Raw genomic sequence first — 19,572 nt, forward strand, 5'->3', positions numbered from 1 at the left:
CTATCATTTTCCTATATGGTATAAATGGGTGGGTTTTACAATATGGCAGTAATTGTATGATGAGTTAAGAATAGCACAAATGGGTTCTGTAACCTTAATCTGTTTACCCTATAGGCCAACCATAGAACCTCACTCCTTATTTTCATGAACAGGTGCCCCAGGAGACAGTCTTTCTTAATAGCAACTGGCTCTGGTACCATGATGCAGTCCAGAGAACTTGGACTGCATGATGTAGCCTTTACTGGCAACTGTACTTACTACTTTTCTGCTCTTTGGGTTATCCCATAACCCACATCTTGCTCCGAATATTAATGGAGGGTCTAGCCTCAGGCTATTTCCTCTTTAATATCATAAGTACTTATGTATGAGTTTTATTTCAAAACCACCTTCTCATTTTTTGCAGGAATATTCTTGCTGGCACGCACGGAAGAAATCCCACTGGTTCAGCAGCTGGCTGATGGCAATTCAAGTTAACTCCTGAAAGGACAATTGGAGATTTGCAAAGAGCTTATAGCAAAATTGCCTGGGATCCTATTATGCCTATATGTTGCTTTGGTGCACACATGACTCCTATCTCTCAGATCCAAATTCCAGCTGCTTACTCAAAATTGAGGTATCCTGTAAATGGATTTCTTTGGGCCATATTTTACCTCTGGGGACATATAGTGGTCTTAAGAATAATGTCCTCACACATGTTATCTCTAATCTTTGCAGCAACCAATAAGATGGGTGTTACTCTGTTTTATAAATAATGAAACTGAGGCTAAGGGAGATTAAATATGGAATCCTCAAGGTCACATAATTACTTACTGTCAGTCAGGATTCAAACCTAGGACTATCCAACCTTAAATCCTGAGCTGCCTCTACAAGACTACACTATTCTGCCTTTGAACAAATGCTGGATCAAGTTGGAGAGCAATATTTCAGTTTGTTTTTTTCTCCTTGAGTTTCCAAGATTGCATTTAAACCTTTGCCAAGTGAGATAAGATTGTGGCACTCTTTCTCAGTTTTGTCTATTACCTCCACAGAATCTCTGCCAACACCAAGTGTAAATATAAAACTAGTTCTGTGACTGGAAAGCCAGGCATTGAATGGTTATTCAGAAAATGTGGCTAATTGCCTGCTTTAAGTAACATATGGACAGTTTGGGCCTTGAATTACCCTGAATTACTACTTTTGATCAAATTCATAGCTCATTGTTACACATCTTCTTTCTGTTCTTTCTTTCATCAGCAAGGACTTGTTGAATGCCAAGCCTATGTCACACAACAGACACAGAGATGAAAAAATATTCTCCATCTTGGCCATGCAAAGAAGATGGGTAAATAAGCCAAAAATTTACAGCACAGACAGATGTTTTATCATGATTTCCTGAAAGAAGTGTTACTTGAGCTGAAACTCATGAGAGATGAATTAGATTTAATCACATAGACAAGAGAAGGGAGTATCCAGCATAGAAGTAACAGCACATGTGAAACATGGAGGCATGGGGTTGGCAGTGTTGCTGGAAAACAAGGCAGACCTGGAAGATGACACCAGAGGCTCAGTGGAGACCAGATTATAGAAAGCCTTATGGACTAAGTTAAGTTGTTTTAACTTTATTCTGAAGTCCACAGGAAAATGTTAAGGATGTTAAGAAGGAACATAACATGAACAGATTTTCATTTTTTAAGAAAATATCACAGTGTCAGCAGATGTGGAGGATAACTGAAGGGCCCAAGACCAGATGTAGGACACAAGTTACCAACGTAATTCAGATGGGAAATGATGGAGACATAGATTTAGATCATGGCAGTGAAGATGGAGAGGCAGAATTAAGAAATACTTGTAGATTTAAGAGAATTTAAATGATGGTTAGATATACTGAAAAGAGATTGAATCGTTCAATTGTTTTCATTTGTTCCAAAGTCTTACTAAGAATATATTATTCTTTTCCTTATTCCCTGCTTATTCTCTTACTATGACATTCACTTAACTTTGAATATCTCTTACTTCACCACCACCAGCAGCAGCATCACGCACTACCACCACCACAGCAATCAGCAAGAATTTATGGAGCACATATTACTGAATTATACTTTTTCCAATCTTGTAACACATTTACATCCCTCTATTTTATGCCCGTATTTCTATTAGTAGCCTCTGTTTGATTTAGTCTTGTATTTTGAATGGTATTGTGTTTTCTTGGTGTATAATTTCTTTCTTCTTCTTCTTCTTTTTTATTTTTTTGAAAGATTTTACTTATTTATTTGACACAGAGAGAGAGCACATACATGCACAAGCAGGGGGAGTGGCAAGCAGAAGGAGAGGAGGAAGCACACTCCCTGCTGAGCAGAGACCTCTCCCCCTCACCCCACCACCCCTCACAACAGGGTGCTTGATCCCAAGACCCTGGTATCATGAACTCAGCCAAAGGCAGCCACTTAACTGACTGAGCCACCCAGGTACCCCTGTTGGTGTGTAATTTCTTCTGGCCTTCCTGTGCCATAGTATTCCAATGCCTAAATTCTCATGTTTTCTGTTTTCATCTGCTATTTAAAAAATTATTTTCTCAAGGTAATGATGCACAAATATTTCTTGTCCATTTTCAGAACATTTGAAAGGATTCAACATTTAAGTTGTAAGTTAAATCAATAAACTGACAAAAACTATAACCAGCAATTACTATCATTAAGAAATCAAGTAAAGACTACTGTTCATTTACTAAGGCTCTGGTGTATGTGTTTCCAAGAAAAGTACATTATACTTTGCTCAAAGAATTCATAAGATGAAAAATTTTCTACTGTCCTCATAGGTGCAAATTATGTTTATTTTATTTCACAGGCTATACATTTTCAGCAATACCTTCATTTACCTCTAGATATAGAGTTAAAATTCAGCTCCTATACCAAGGTAAGAAGAAATGACATCACTAACTAAAAGACAAGTTATTTTATGTGCAGGCTTATATTTATCTCATGTATTCTTTTTCTAAATATAATCATCACATACCCCAAAAATATTTATAGTTGTTTTCTTCAAGAAGTATAATAAAAGACTCCCTTGTGCCACTCAAGTTTAAATGCTAGACAAAATGGCATAACACAGACTCTTAACTATAGAGAATGAACTGGTAGCTGCCTGAGTGGAGGTGGGAGGGTGAGTGAAACAGCTGACACTTATCATGATGAGCACCGAGTGACGTATAGAATTATTGAATCACTATACTGTACACCCCACAATAATATAAGACTGTGTGTTAACTATACTGGAATTAATTTTTTAATGGCTTATTATCAAAGAGGAAGAGTAAACAGAGAAACAATTGTCCACTCTCACCCACAGTGTACATACCTAGTTGTCATAATCATAACTCCCATAGATCACAGTCTGGCCACTTAGCCTCTCCATCAAGGTTTTATTGAGTAATTTCTATGAGTTTAGTACTGTTCTAAGCTCTGTAGGTAAAGAGATACATAAAACATGGGTCCTGGGGCATCTGGGTGGCTCAGTGGGTTAAGCCTCTGCCTTCAGCTCAGGTCATGATCTCAGAGTCCTGGGATTGAGTCCCGCATCAGGCTCTCTGCTCAGCGTGGAGCCTGCTTCCCCCTCTCTCTCTGCCTACTTGTGATCTATCTCTCTCTGTAAAAAAAAAAAAAAAAAAACATGGGTCCTGCCCACAAGGAGCTTACAATATGGCTGAGAATTTTGTTAAAACAATGTATAAAATCTCTTAAAAACACATTTTGTACAAATTATTTTTATATAAAAAAGCACTTCAGATAATAAAAAAATAAAGTCCTAGAACCTGAATGAAATGGAGAAACACTTTTATCCATAGGATGAGCCTAGAGATATTTTGAATTAACAATTAACAAAATATTCAGTAAAAGCCTGGATTAATGAAAAAATATGAGCACAAATATTTTGAAGACAGCAATTAAACATTGAAGTATTCTTAATCATTAAAAGTATGTCAAGCAAGATATGTCTTATACAGATCCTTAAGGTACCTGAATAATTATCTTAACAATAGGTTTCTTTTGAGTGGGCTTCCAACTAGTGAAGATACTGAAAAAAAAATTGTTCTCTTAACTAGTTTATATGTTCCTTTATAGCCTGGGTTGTATTATTTGTTTAAGTTTTTGAAGTCATTCATATAGACAGTAAAAACAGAATATTCGACTTTGTCTGAATTTTCATAGATTTCATAGACCAAAGTCTACATATAGATGTAAGACACACATCCACATATACATATCAAACATAAAGACTCTTATTTTCTCCCCCCTCCTTGGGAGAATTTGGATAATATAGCTTCTGATGGAAGCCTAATCTTCTAAACCTTATATTCTCTGTTATGCCATTCCCTAATATGCCACTCCTTTTCACGGTACCCTGGCCCAACCTCTCCTGAGAGCAGCATAGTTGGGTGTTTATTTTTGTTTGTTTGTCTGTTTCACACTGGCTTGCGCTGGTGCTGTATGAAATCTGCAAGAGGATGGAGGTAGGAATAGGTGGGAATTTGTTCTTCCAACACAGAAGTCGCAGGTCTAAAATTACACAGAATATATCATATGCAGTCAGGAACCAGGTCTATACAACTCAGCTGCAAAGCATATTAATACCACAGATCTGTTTTGCATATGTATTCCACAGAGCTCTACAGTAGGCACTATAATTACAATAAAACTGTAGATCAAGCCCCGTTTCTCCACATGTAACTCTTTATGGCAGAAATTCGTTTTATTTTGAGGGCTATTTCTATTCTCAGTGTAAGCTCATTACATAATTATGAAAATCCATGTATATGGATGGTAATTTTAAAAATGAAGAGGAAAGCCTTGTTAAGAATCAGTGTATTGCTGGGGGCACCTGGGTGGCTCAGTGGGTTAAGCCGCTGCTTTGAGCTCAGGTCATGATCTCAGATCCCTGGGATCGAGTCCCGCATCGGGCTCTCTTCTCAGCGGGGAGCCTGCTTCTCTCTCTCTCTCTCTCTCTCTCTCTGCCTGCCTCTCCATCTACTTGATCTCTCTCTGTCAGATAAAAAAATAAAAAAGAGTAGCTTTAAAAAAAAAAAAAGAATCAGTGTATTGCTGAATCATGATCTAGAATACTTGAGAACATATGTTACAGAACTTATTATTTTGGGTGAATTTAGTATGAAATGGATACATTTCTGTGGGTTAAAAATGAAAATATCAGAAGTATTTTATATTGACATATACCATCTTTCCATCAGATTTCAAACTAATTGGACAAAGATCATTCTTAATTGTGTAAGAAATATCTTTACCAAAGAGTCATTATTTTTCAAACCTTTCTAGTCATTTTATTACCTTATGACTTTCACCTAGATAGCTTTAATAAACTTTATTATATTAAACTGCAAGTGACTATTCTACCTGGATTAGCATTTTTATTTATTTATTTATTTTTTAAAGATTTTATTTATTTATTTGACAGAGATCACAAGTAGGCAGAGAGGCAGGCAGAGAGAGAGGGGGAAGCAGGCTCCCCGCTGAGCAGAGAGCCTGATGCGATGCGTGGCTTGATCCCAGGACCCCGGGATCATGACCTGAGCCAAAGGCAGAGGCCCAACCCACTGAGCCACCCAGGCGCCCCTGGATTAGCATTTTTAAATCAGGGAAGTTTAACATAAAATTTCCCAAGTTGAATAGCAACATAGAAATGGAAGACTTTCTATCACATTCATTTAAATTGGCAACTGCTAATATTGTACATAAATTTTACCTTTGGTGAGAATTTACCAAATAAGGAGCATCTTTCTTGGGGTCAAATACTGCACCAGTGCTAAGAGACTTATGAAGAAAATATAAGAAAAGGGTTCTGCCCACCAAGAAATAGAATTTTTGTTAAGGGGAAAAAATATGTAATGAAAATATTTGAAGAATAATACAATAATCATCAAAATGAGCACTATGTAACTTCAGAGTTGGATAAAGGTAAGGAGAGAAAAAAAGATCCTTTAATTGTTCAAGACCCAAAGACAAGATGAAAGTTGCACATGTGGGAGATGGGTAGGTTTTGCATGGGAAAAAGTAATCATGAAATATTATAAACAAGAATAGCATCAAGAGATTTGAAGGTGATTCTGTCCATGACATGTAAACCTATACAATCAGGAAGCCAGATTATAGTTGAAATTGAGAACTCGTATTATATAGCTGGAGATAAGTCTAGATAAAGAATTAATTGCAATTAGTACTTATTGAGCGTTTACTGTGTTAGACTAACTTTACATGCATTATTGCAATAACCCCACAAGTAAGTATTATTATCTTTAATTTATTGATTAATTCATTGAGATTTGATGAAATTAATCAGATTTCTCAAGGTCAAGGAGCTAGTAAGTGGACAGCCAGATTTAAATCCAGGTTTCATTCCAAAACCCATGCTTTTATTACTATATCACATCATCTTATAAATGAAATATCATTGAGGCAGATCTCACATCCCCACTGTAGTATAGGAAGAACAATAAACCTGGAATCAAAGAACTGACAATGGATCTGAATTCTTATATTAGCCATGTGACATTGGGCAAGTCCTCTGTAGACTTGGGCTTCTTTTGTAAAAATAAAATAATAAATATATGACAACTAGACAACCACATAGATGGATGATAGACAAATAGTGGTAACAGAAGTATGGACATTCTTATGATTATTGGCAAATTCTGGTTGCTCAAAAAGTTCATTGAATTTAAACCTGAATAAAGGGATTGTATACATCATCTTTGTGTGAGTTACATAAAGCCATTTAAAATACAAGTTCGAATGAATATAATTTTCCAGCTAATCCACAACTGATTCAACTACTTAAAGGAATGACTCACTGTTTTGGTTTAATCTAGTTGACAGAGATGACAGTGGAATCACAGTATGGGCTTCTATGGCAAAACTACTGGTACCATATTATCATGTCTTCCTAAGATGTCCTTGTAGGTCACAGCATGGCCCTTAGCACAGTGCCTAAAGAAGGACACTCAATAAATACGTGTTGCATTAAGTGAATGATAAGAGGAAAAGGAAGGAGGAAGGTGCGGAGGTGGGAAGAAAGGCAAGAGAAAGAAAGATTGGTTGAATTTACAAACAGCTAAGGACATTAGCTGAAAGACATCCAATGACTCAAAAGTATTTGTTAAAAGTTCATAGAATTTCTCATTTCAATTCAGATGACATAGTTTCCTTTATATAAAATGTAACAAAATTTGCTATTGAATAACTATGTCACTTATTAGTTTTGCCTTTTTGTGTGACACCTGGGAAGAAATTTTAAGAAATCCTGAACAGATAGTGATAAATCAGAAGGCTGTGCCTGGATTTTTTTTACTGCTCTAACACAATAGTTAATCATGTAGCCTCAGTATTGTTTCCTGTGACATTTCAGGAAAGCTCTTAGCTGCATCCACTCTTTTCAGTCTTCAAAGACACATAAACCTTATGTTGATTGCCAGTAGACTGCGACACATAACCAGAACACAGACCTAGAGATGCTTAGTTCCAAGCTTAGCCCAGAGGGACACAGTATCTCCAATACATTCATCACACATTTGGCATAAATATCATTTATCATGGCACCCTCCTGCCTCCATTTGGGAACCCTTTTCTATCTCATTTAAGTTTATGTCCTATTCATTGAATTCTTGATTTCAAAATGTTGACTTTTCATTGTTGAAAGCTTATATTGATTTTTTTTCAAACTCGTTATAAGATCAAGACTACCATAAAATGTAAAGATGTCCGCACTGGTTGAGATTCAGGCAAAGGTTTGAAGTCGGAGGAAAACTCTCGGAAAACGGGTTTTTCTTTTTCACACTTTTCACCAATCATTATCTGTGAAATCATGCCTAACTTCTTAAATATGTACTCAAAACCCAGTCCCAGAAACCAATTTGACACTCAGAGACACAAAGCATGATAATAAACCTGGTTTCAGTGGGTATTACTGACAAGAAGAAATACTAAATTTTTTTAAAAGATGAAAATGAAGAAATAATCCAAATCAAACATAAATTCTCCTTCTCAGGTGGGAAGAAATACATAAACTCAGGCAAGCAGGAATTTCAATAAAAATTCAGCTCCGTTCTTTCATCTGTTAGAATAGAGAGAGAAAGACGTAATAAGCATGAGAAGGTGTACTTTCTCTGTGTGGTGTGAGAAGGTCTTGAGAAATACATATGTCTTAGACATTGAAACATTCTTGTTTGAAATAATTACACATATGTTTTGTAAATAAAAGCAATTTAAATAACTGGAATTTTGGATCACTTAAGCTTTAGGTTATTTAATTACGCTTTTTTTTATGAGTAATTTTTCTGGTTTCCAAGTTTGTAATCCAGTAGAATAATCAAATCATGGCACTGAATCAATTGTAGACACATTGAATGGTCAGATAAACTTGCCATAAAAACAAGCCCCAATCAGTGTATAACTATACCCCAGAAAGATAAAAGAAAGAAAGCAAATTTTAATAACTATGAAATACAATTTTTCTCCCATCAAACCAATGAAGTGTGTGTGTGTGTGTGTGTGTGTGTGTGTTTTAAAATAATATGCAGTGTTGGTTAGGATGAAGCAAAGCAGAAATTCTCCAACATTGTTGATGAAATTTTAGATCTCTATAGTTTCCTGGAAAGCAGTCATACTATAAGCATCTTTCAATATTAAAAATTTATATATTATTTATTTCTTAAAGTAAATGTATGATAAAAAAATCAGAAATATTTTTAATTGCATTTCAGTCTTTAGGTAATAATATATTTCCAATTATTGTGGTGCCAAATTTGAACACAGATTATGATTAGCAAACTACAATGTATCCTTTTAAAAGACTTATATAAATACCAAAATTACTTTTTAAATAATTTGTAGGTAGTCTGGGGAATGTTTATTTTACATTAAATTAGATAAAACCAAGATATAATAATGCACATATAACGTTATCCTAAGTATGTAAAGAAAAATCAAGTGAAGTGCAGGGGAAAAAGATGAGAAAGAAATTTACTAAAAGAATGGTGAGTTTTTCTTGAATAGTGGAAGTAAAGTTTAGGAAGCTGCTTTTCTTTCTAATTTTCTTTATTTGGCAAAATTTCTATAGAGAGCTGGCTTATTTTCATAATGAAGGGAAAGGACAATAGAATTTACTTAAAAAATTAAAAATGGGATTAGAGTGAGATTACCAATAAAGAAATGTGAATTGCATATCTCCCTTCTTTTCCCTTCATTTGTTTTCCAAGGAAATCTGTGTTTATAGCAAAAAAAGAAAAGAAAAAGTGCCCAGAATGGGTGTATTACATGCAGATATTTAAGGGAAAGATGTGGGACTATAAAGGTGAGTTGAGTAAAAATTTTATTGTCCCCATGACTTTTAAGCTACATTCCAGAATCAGCCAGCTTATTGGTATCCTGTAGGCATTGTTTCACAGTGTATCTCTATTGAAAAACACATTTTGATCTTCCCCTGAGGAACAGAAGTGATTATCTTTCAGGTATTTCAGTCATGGGAGAACAAATGGGCAAGGACATTGAGCTGCTTACACGTCCACATCCATCTTCACAACTTACACAGAGTAGTGGAGTCATTGTGCCCAGCCTCACCCAGGGAATGAAGTAAAATGAACATGCTGACTGTCCATTACAATGGACAGTTCAACTTATTTGAGAAGCCAAGTGTGTCATGTTTGAAAAAATAAAATTAAAACTTTTCACCTTCTTTCATTAAAACAAAAAAGGTCATACAATGGAGTAATAGCCACATGACCATTTAACCCTACAATCAATAACAGAAATATTGAAATGAAGTGTTTGAGGGGGGAAACTAAGGTTTGGAATTTAATACGACCAACTATGCATCGTATTTGGCATCACGATCTGCTTTCTAGAGTGTTCTTTCATTAAAGTACACGTTTTATTCCAAGCATATCTAGGCAAAGGGCAAACAAGGGTGTGCTGACCATGTGAGGAGTACACTGAGTTCTGACGTCAAATTAAAACAGGGTAGCTTTGCCTTAAAATGCTCCCGGACACGGTTCTTCGTGTGAAAATTCAGTGACATGCAGGCTCTTTTACTACAGGAGACTTGACTGGTCACAAAATCAGCCAGGAGCCAGTCTGCGAATCTTAGTTGGAGGAAATCCAAGTGAAGTTGTAAAGACAAGAACAACTCCTTAAAGGAATCTGGTCCTGCTTAATTGGGTGTGTGTGCCTAATCTGCACTTTAGTTCTTAGAGATATTCTGTCCTTGTCTCATGAAGGCAGATCAGAACAGAGATGGGGGAAGGCTATGCTGTAAATCTAGACAGCTTCTAAATCTCACCTTTCCAACTGGTCACTCCACATCAAGGTTGAGGAGCACTGGTGGGGTAAGGAGGTGGAACTGGATGCATAGTTGTTTGTGTGGTGTCTGATCTGTGAACAGACAGAGGGTTTCAGTGGACAGAATTATTCATGATGACTCCTTTTGTCAGAAGACTCTTCCTTCAAAATTCTTTAAAAAAAAAAAGCAGAACCAAAACTCTATATACCAACTTGTATTGGCCATAACCAAATGAAGATATTTTAGATCTTATCTTCCCAAGACTATCTCATTTCTGCCTCAAAGTTTTGACACACCCTCAATTTCCTCTTACAATTTCACACCAGATTATTACTTAAGGTAGAGACCATTCCCGATATGACTTCTAAGTACATAGAGCAGTTATCACAGCACTTGTTAAATACTGAATAAAAACTCACTGGTCGAATGATTAGTGTAGGTAAATCCAATTCTACCACTCTCTAGCTTTCAGTGACTTTCTGTTGCTCTTAGGATGAAGACCAGAATTCTTAACATGACCTCCTAGGTCCTATTTGATATAGCCTCTGCTGCAACTCTAGCTTTGTTTGCTTGGGCCACGTTAGCCCTCTATGAATAGCATGAACAATGTCATCCTTTTTCCTACCACAGGGCCTTTGCACTTGAAGCTTCCTCTGCTAAGAGTGCCCTTCCAGTTCCCTCATCACCTGGCTGACTCCTACTTGTCCTTTCAATCTCAACTTGGAATATCACTTCTTCAGAGACTATCCTGTTGAGTAGGACAGGTCCCCCACTATGTGATACCCATTATTTTCTTTTCAGAAGCTCATTGTAGTTTGTAAACAAAGGGTTTTTTTGTTTGTTTTGTTTGTTTTTTTAGTATTTTTTGTTATACTAATATACTAAATTTATTCTTACACTAAATACTAAACATTATTTGTTTAGTATTTGTTGTTATCACTAGACTACAAGTTTCTTGAGCGCAGGGACCATGCCTAGTTTTGCCCACCACTGTGTCTCCAACAACTACCACAGTGTCTGGTGGATAGACAGTCAGTATTTGTGGTATGAATAAACACGTCTGTGTAATTGGCTGAGGCCCATGCTTGAACAATATTCTCCAAATAGTAGCTTAAGTTCATTGGATTCTATAAAAAATATTAAGAAAAATATTTCCTCTGTATACATTTCTCACTAATTCTCTTACAAGAAGTAGCAGAATGAAATTAAATTCTCACAAAGAATTGTTACAAGAAAAAGCAGAAAGAAATGAAATTCAATGTTTCTTTGGTCTTTTTTATTGGATTCCTAGAGTGTTTTCTTTGTCAAAACTTTAGTTAAGATCATTTTAAACAGTATGTCCATGCCCATTTCAAGTGGCATTAATGATATAAGCTATCCAGACAGACATGTAGTTCTCCAAGTCCTGACTGTGTTAAGCAAATAGATAATTTCTGTTTTAGGAAAGCAGTGTTATTTGAAGGACAATGAAATGACATGTCTTCTTGACAACACAGATTACATTTTGACCAATATCTATTTCAGCACAAACAGAAGAAGTTCAGTGGCACTTTAAATAGAAATATTGAGCACTACATCTAAAACTAATAACATATATGTTGGCTAATTGAATTTAAATTAAAAAAAAAAAAGAAATATTGTGGCTCTGGGTGAGTGCTCAGAGTTGAGGTCAGAGTAGGAAAACAACCCCCACAGGATTTTCTGTTTATTCTCAGAGACTTTCAGAATCCCCTGTATGTCCCTGTTAAAGAACAATCTGGTTAGATTGGTCCTAGAGGACCACTAGGCTTTTCTCTTCCCGATATTAACAGGCCTGCTTTAATGAAGTACTTGGGGTTGCATTATTTGTTGGCTTGACTTTAGGAGCAGACACAACTGTAGGAATCTGGGTATCATATGTCTCCCCAATGTCAGGGAGCAGAAAAAGAAAAAAACTGAGGGGGGTGCCTGGCCGGTTCAGTTGGTGGAGCATGTGACTCTGGATCTCAGGGTTGTCAATTTGAGCCTAACCCTAGGTGTAGAAATTACTTAAAAAGAAAATCTTTAAAAAGAAGCAACTGAAGACATGAGGCATTGCAAGGTAACATGGGATAGAGCCGAGAGTGGGAAGCATGGTACAGTTCCCTACCACACTCTCTAAACCACCCCTCCAGTGGACCCTATTTCCCTGGCAAATATTCCATGATTCACTCCATCATTCTCAGAAAACTCTACTTTACTGTCTCACCCAATATTCTACAGCTAACTCTGGCCCCGCAGCCAGTGGATTGTTCATTTCATGCTAATTTTCTCTCCTCTGGGTCTCTTTTATTTTAGTCCTCCCCTCTAGTCTTTGTGCCATTGTTCAGATTCTCCTGTTCTTCCTGGCTTGCTGATCAGTTTGAACTTCACATTTTTGTCAGGTCAAAAATGGTTGAATATTGGAAATTCTTTATGATTAACGTAGGAACAATCTTTTAACTAATTCATGTTCTGACCCAAGTCTTTCTCAAACTCTTGAACACATCCTTCATATTCCTTTTTTTTTTTTTTCTTTTTGAGAAAGAGAGAAAGAGCACGCAAGCAGGGGAAAAGGCAGAGGCAGAGGGAGAGGGAGAGGGAGAATTTTAAGCAGACCGCACACTGAGTCCGACACAGGACTTGTCTCACAACCCTGAGATCGTGACCTGAGCCAAAAGCAAGAGTACCACACTTAACCAACTGAGTCACCCAGGCGCCCCTTGTACTATTTCTAAGGCAAACCTCATATCTTTGAATGTTCCCCAATGCTACAGGATAAAGTTCTGGAGTACTAAAGACCCACTGCTGAGTGGGTATCCTGTATCTTGAGGTTAATCTCTAATCTCCTGCCTCTCTCCTTTATGGGAGCCTTGCTTTAGTTCCTAAACTATACAATCAGAGCCCTGCCAATGCTTTTTCACACCTGATCACTGCGGAGTTTGCTCTTGTCTTTCTAAAATGCCTCTCTCTACTTCTGTCCAGAATTCATCCTGTTTATCCTCCAAGACCCAGCCTTTCATTTTCTTGGAAAAGTATTATTTCTTTTATTGTATTCCTGTAGCTTTGTACACATTATTCAAATTATACGTAGTCTGTCAGTTGACAAACTCTAATTTGCAGTAGAAGCCCAATAAATGTTGGTGAATAAATTGATTTCTAAGTAAATGACTGGCTCTTCTCAACGGTCAATATTATGAGACAAGGACTGATCAAATTTTTCAGCACCCACAAGAACCTACTATATGTATGTCACTTTTTCAGGTGTAATAATACGTTCATATATTAAAAGTTTCCCTTGGCTTAGAAATAGGTAGTTTCTATATCCTCCACATTTCCCTTGAGAGTATCTATTGGTACATCTTATCTAACTATGTATTGCTTTTCTTTCCAGGACTGAGAAGAAAGGACTCAGGCACTCAGTGCACATTTTTGAATGAGTGAATGAATGAAGGAATGAATGAATAAGTGAGGGCTGTCTTAGACTGAGTACTCCCAGAAGCAGAACCTAAGGTAAGGGTTTGTATGCAAGTGACTTATTAAGAATGAGCTCCAAAAAAAAAAAAAAAAGAGTCAAGAAGTGGGAAAGTAGGACACTGGAGGAGAAGCCAAGCAGGAGTGAAATTTTAAGTGATTCTAGCTTCAGTCTGAACCTTGGGGAAACTCTGGAGTATAAATTACATGTCAAAATTTGTTTCGCTTACAAACAAGGGGTGTGGGTTTCTCTACTCCCACATTCATCAGTCACTGCTGCTTTGGAACAAAACTCCTAGGCCCTTCTGGCTCTGTCCTTGTGTGAGCCTCTGAAGGTCACAGTGAGAGCAGTTAGCAGCAAAGTAAGCAGAAGCAGGGAATGGGTACACAGAACTGCTATATTGTATCTGAGAAGTTCTGGGTAGGACTCCGGTTTTGTGGGATACATTACCTGCCATATATTTAGTAAGCCAAGTTTAGCTGGTGGTAGTGGAGGAGGCTGCTGTGTGCCTGGATTGGAGAACTCCGGGAAGGGAGTCCTGTTGAAAATAATCTTCTCCACTCCTACTCCTGATGCCTAGGATCCCTTTAGCTAGGGCCAAAACTTTTTAATCTATATTGAGAAGTGGTATTTTAAAAAAGAATTACCTTGGGTGGAAGAGAGAAAGGGACAAAATCCTATGTAGAGCCGACTATACGTCAGGCAGTGCCAAACTTTTTTAAATGCTTTACCGTTTTAATACACTGGTTTTCATCCACACTCAAGTATGCATCTTCCTGAGAGTGTAAGATGTACAGGCCTTGAGGAGCCTCTCTCAAGCCTTTTGCCCCTTGTCACCACGAAGATGGTGTCCTTTATGCTGCCCAAGAGTTTCCTGCTGGCTAACTGAACATCGTTCATTCATTCATTCATTCATATTCAAGAAAATGTCAAAAAAATTAAAAATAATTTAAAAAATTTTTTTCTGCCCAAAATAAGTCCTATTCCTCTTGTTTCAGCTAAGCTTGTAGTTCTGTGTGTTCTTCTCAAATTACCAAATATGCCTGATACCCAATCTGCCAACTATGCTGGTCCTTTCTCTGGATAGGAGAGCCCAAAGATTTCAGTTAAAGAGACTCTATTTTCTAAGCCATATTATAGGACATTCTTAAAAAAGATTCCAGTGAAGATAGAAAAGACTGTGTATGTGTGTGTGTGTGTGTGTGTGTGAGATCTTCAATTCGAATTTGCCTCTTGGGCCACATTATGTTCCTGTGGAAATTGTGACAAAAACATTGATGTGTAAGTGGCCACTCCACAGACAGCTGAACACAGCTTAGTTGTTTTGTCTCCTGCCATGGCCTGTTGGTGGTCTCTGGGCTGCCTGTGGTTTGGCTGCAGATGCCTGACGCCTGTGTTCCCGGAGCTATCTTGCCTCTGTCTGTTGAACACTGTGTTGGTCTGTCTGTGAGGCTCCTTCCAGGATAACCCAGCTGAACTCCAGGGTTATAGTTCCTCTTTAGCATATCATTAGAGTGTCCTCTGATGAGACACTCACCCCACACTAGCTCACTAAGTTCTCCCATCCACTGCCTGATCCTGAACAGCTGAGGGGTATGGCAGTCTGCATTGTTTTCTTCAGAATTTCAATTCCAGATTCGTAACATATCGTAAAAGCTGTCTGGCTGGCTTTCTGAGGAACACAGAAACTATTCAATAAGTAATTACCCTCTATCTTCTCTAATTACTTGTGTCCTTATTACAGATTATCCCACCCCCACAGCATCCTTCCCTTCTTCCATCTTTCTGTTCACTGGCTTTGTTCCATCCACCTTCAAATATTCATAGACTTCCCCTAACCTGAGAAACAAAAGACACAGAAACACCTGTGCTTGACTGCCTGAACTTTTCCCCTCCCTGTGCTTGCAATCCAGTTTCTCACCTCCCTTTTTATACCCAGCTTCTCTATGTGCTGCATCTGTTACTCCTACTTCCTCTCCAACTCTCTCCTAAATAATAGCCCCAAATTATAAAGTACTTTCCATTTTTCAGACACTGTTCTAAACATTTTACAAATAATAATGAGTTTTATTCTTTGAAATTGCACTATCATCTTCTCTTGACAAATGAGAAAACTGAGACACAGAGAGGTTAAGCAACTTGTTCAGGGTCACCCAGCAGCATGTGGCAGAGTTTGGATTCAAATGCAGGGAGTCAGGTTCCAGAATACATGCTAACTAGAATCCATACTGCCTCACGGTCTCCCATCCCCATGGCAGTAAAACTAGTGTCTTGGAAACTTTGGGAATTCATTGTCATCTCTGGTACTGTAATATTTGGGCTAGATACACCTGTACTGCATATCAGGGTCTACTATTTATAAGATTGTCCCTCTCTCGTTATACAAGTATAATAAGACTTCATTAATCTAGAATGAATAAATTATTCTAATGGAGGATGAACTAAATTTAATTTTTTCCAAACTTTGTATTTTTATGATATATAAAAAAGAAGTCCTTGGTCAAAGTAATAAGTAAAACACATAAGTCAATAGGGACAGAATTTGGCCTACTTGAGGGGGGAAAATAGAGATCACTTTAGAATGCTGAAATGCAAATCTAAGCTTCTGGTGTCAAATGAGTTTTACCAGATCCAGACAATAAATATATATTATGCACTTTTTGATTCCTACTTTGGTGTAATATAGCAGGGAAACAAGTGAAATAACAAGAAAATGACAGAAAATGGCATATGATCACGCTCCAGAGTATAACATGGTGCCTTTTGCCATCATCTTATTTGTTGGAATTTTGCAACCCATTTCCTGAGAACTGAGAGAGTTCTTAATCACCATTGTGATCCCTGTAGGAGTAAACAAAACCGCACATTTTAAAGCTAAAGTAATCACTCAGTCTAATTCTCATCTACAGGTAAGGATATGAGTTAACATTATGTCTTATAGTCATAGAGCTTGTTTGCAGCAAAGTTCCGTCTAAATGTCAGCTTGCTTCCTTATTTCTGTTCCATCACAAAGCCCAATAACTAATTTACAGATTTGATCCACTTGTAAATAACCCTACAGTATATCATAGCTATTCAGCAAATAATGAAAGAAAGAAGAAAGAAAGACAGAAAGACAGAAAGAAAGAAAGAAAAGAAAAGAAAGAGAGAAAGAGAGAGAAAGAAGGGAAGGAAAGAAGGAAGGAAGGAAGGAAAAGAAGGAAGAGAGGAAGAAAGAAAGAGAAGAAGGAAGGAAAGGAGGAAGGGAGAAAGCCTGGCCCATAATACTAATCAATGAGCCCCTCAGGACTGAGATTTTTATCTGCTACTATTCAATTGATGCACCCGCAGTGACTAGACCAGAGGCTTCCACAATACAGCTTTATTACTATTTGATGTTTAAATGAATGATGTACATAGAGTGTCTCTAAGTAGGTTGATACTATTTCCATTTCATAAGTGAAAAAAATTAAAGCTCAGTAAAATGACTTGCTCAAGTGTAGACCTACAACCAGGACTAGAAACTAAAACTTTGGCTCTTAATTCATTACCTGACTATAAAAATATTGCTTTCTGATTTAAAAAAAAATCAATTAATGAATTGTGTTGTATAGGAAATAAAGATAGATATGTAAGCTTCAGCAAAATTCTAGGGAAAGGCATACAGCTGTTGATCATCTATAGTCCCTCTACGCATGCTGGTCTTCGCATGTCTAAAGCTGTGTCCTGCTATTTCACGCTACCAACAAGCAGAAACAGTGCTCCCTCCTTACTCTTCAAAACTGTCCTTCCTTTTCTGCTCTTTTCTCAGAGGAACAAAAGAGGTAGACCTAATGATTGTTCTCATGGTTCTCCATGAGATTCTGAGCAGCTAGAACAGCACAAAAGGCTCCAATGTCTTACCACTTCCTCCTCAGTAGAACTTCATCTTTGGGGTTTTTACAGCCTTCTGACCAACAGGAATTACACTGTAACTAGGCTAGGTGGCCTCTAATACTTTGACTTAAACCAGGTCTTTTGAAGGCATTCTATCTCTTCTCCTTTTTAAAACATTAAAATACAGTCTAAAGAGAATGTACCTTAAATACAGTGAACAATGTTTTCCTCGCAATAAGACAGGTGGTAAACACCTCAAGAATTCAAGAGAAGGGAAATAAAAGTGATTTAGGTGGGGTTTGAGTTTTCATCAAGACGTATAGGATGTGAAAAAGAAGAACTAAGATTGGGTAGAGCTGCAGAGCGATCGGGGAGGCAAGACTGCTACCAGTCAAAGAAGTCTAACACTTGGACACAGTTTTTGGAACTATAAACTGAGGATGGGTAGCCAGCAACCTAATGCAGGAAGAAGGAGTACAGGTTAAATATCCAGCTTCTGAGAGGAATGTCTCAGACCCCACAGACAGCAGTAGGTGCTGAAGCCTCTGGCTTTCAGGGAATATCGTTCACACCTCTGCCACATTTATTACAGTGCCTGGCATATTTGCCCTCACATCTGCCTCCCCAGGAGACTCTGGGAAGCTTGAATATCAACATGGGAGGTATAGCTCATCCAGAAATTTTCTTTATTCCATGCTACAAAGGAAGGGGGGAAAGTTTTTCCTTCAAAATTCTGACCTAAATTAGAAAAACCATAGTTTCTCAATAACCTAGTCTAACCAGCCTTTTGTGGGGATATCTAGAGGCAGGGACATTTTCATGGTATGATACTTCTCTGTAGGAAAGAATATAACAGTTTTTTCCACAGCATTGGATAAAGTCTTTAGATACTGTACTTTCCAACAGCCAACTAATCATTTTTCCATGCTAAGGAATTTTAAATATATTCTCCAATTTGTTTTTTCATTAGGAGGGCATGTATAATGTGTTTCATTTGAATATTTATTTCAAAACCCCTGTTCCAACTTATCATCAAATCCAAGTGGCTCTTGTTTTCTTGTACATGTCTGAGAAATCCTCTCTTTCCCATCCATTCGGTGTTTTTTTAGTCCCTCCTTTATTGTTCACCCACTGCATCACTGCAACCTACTTTAGTCCCGTAAGTGATTTCTCTGCCTCTGATCTCTGCTACAAACCAGTCTTCCTAAAATCTCAGATAAAATCTCGCATATGATGGAGAAGACAATGGACTTTAAAAACTACTACCTGGCTAGAACCCAGGTTCCACTAGTTATTAGTTGCATGATCCTGAGCAAGTAACTTGAATCTTCAGGGCATCAATTTCCTCCTCAGCTAAATGGGGACAAAGGTAGTTACTACCCCACAGATTATTAATATATAGGAAGTGCTTAGAATAGAACCTGACACAGGGATGGAGAGGAAGCTTTCAGGAAGTATGAGCTAGTATGATTTCAGCTATACTGAACATGCCATTCATTACCCCAGTTGCACCTACAGATGCTCACAAGGGAAATTCCTCTGCACAACCCCTGCTGACGGGGCAGTCACAGGCTGCCATATTTGTATAAGGATTCTGCATTCCAGGCATACCCAACTGGAAAAGGTATACAAACCCAAGCCATAGGCTAGCCATTGATCTATGACCTTGCTAGTCAAGGAACAGTGAACTGATATGGCAGAAATTTCCTCTCAGAGGACCTGAATTTTGAAATGTTAAGAGAATGAGGACCAGAGCAGGACCAGAGCCACAAGGAAGCAAATATTGTAAGCAAACAAAATATTAAATTAAGAATTTATATTGACAACAGAGAGAGATTTGGTAGTTGGTAATGGAAACACTATCAAGCAGGTAGAAAATAGTTAGGTCCAATGATGGTAGAAGACTAGTGTGAAATTGTTTCTTC

General features: G+C 37.5%; 1 protein-coding gene across 2 annotated transcripts in view; it reads right to left on the reverse strand.

Annotated features, from left to right (window-relative positions):
• Positions 1–19,572, reverse strand: part of LOC111143189 (prostaglandin E receptor 3) — a 186,404-nt gene that overhangs the window by 98,949 nt on the left and 67,883 nt on the right. The window contains exons 3-4 of one of the 2 annotated variants that reach the window (XM_022496720.1): positions 10,321–10,412; positions 6,765–8,097 (exon numbers count right to left, since the gene is read on the reverse strand). In XM_022496720.1, coding sequence (XP_022352428.1) covers positions 8,094–8,097; positions 10,321–10,412 — 96 coding nt within the window. In that variant the 3' untranslated portion in view covers positions 6,765–8,093. Of the gene's footprint in view, positions 1–6,764; positions 8,098–10,320; positions 10,413–19,572 lie in introns of those variants that run through there. The other variant, XM_022496718.1, reaches the window with a different exon arrangement.

Source organism: Enhydra lutris, unplaced genomic scaffold, assembly GCF_002288905.1.
Source record: "Enhydra lutris kenyoni isolate GAN:26980312 unplaced genomic scaffold, ASM228890v2 scaffoldscaffold9, whole genome shotgun sequence".
NCBI lineage: Eukaryota > Metazoa > Chordata > Mammalia > Carnivora > Mustelidae > Enhydra > Enhydra lutris.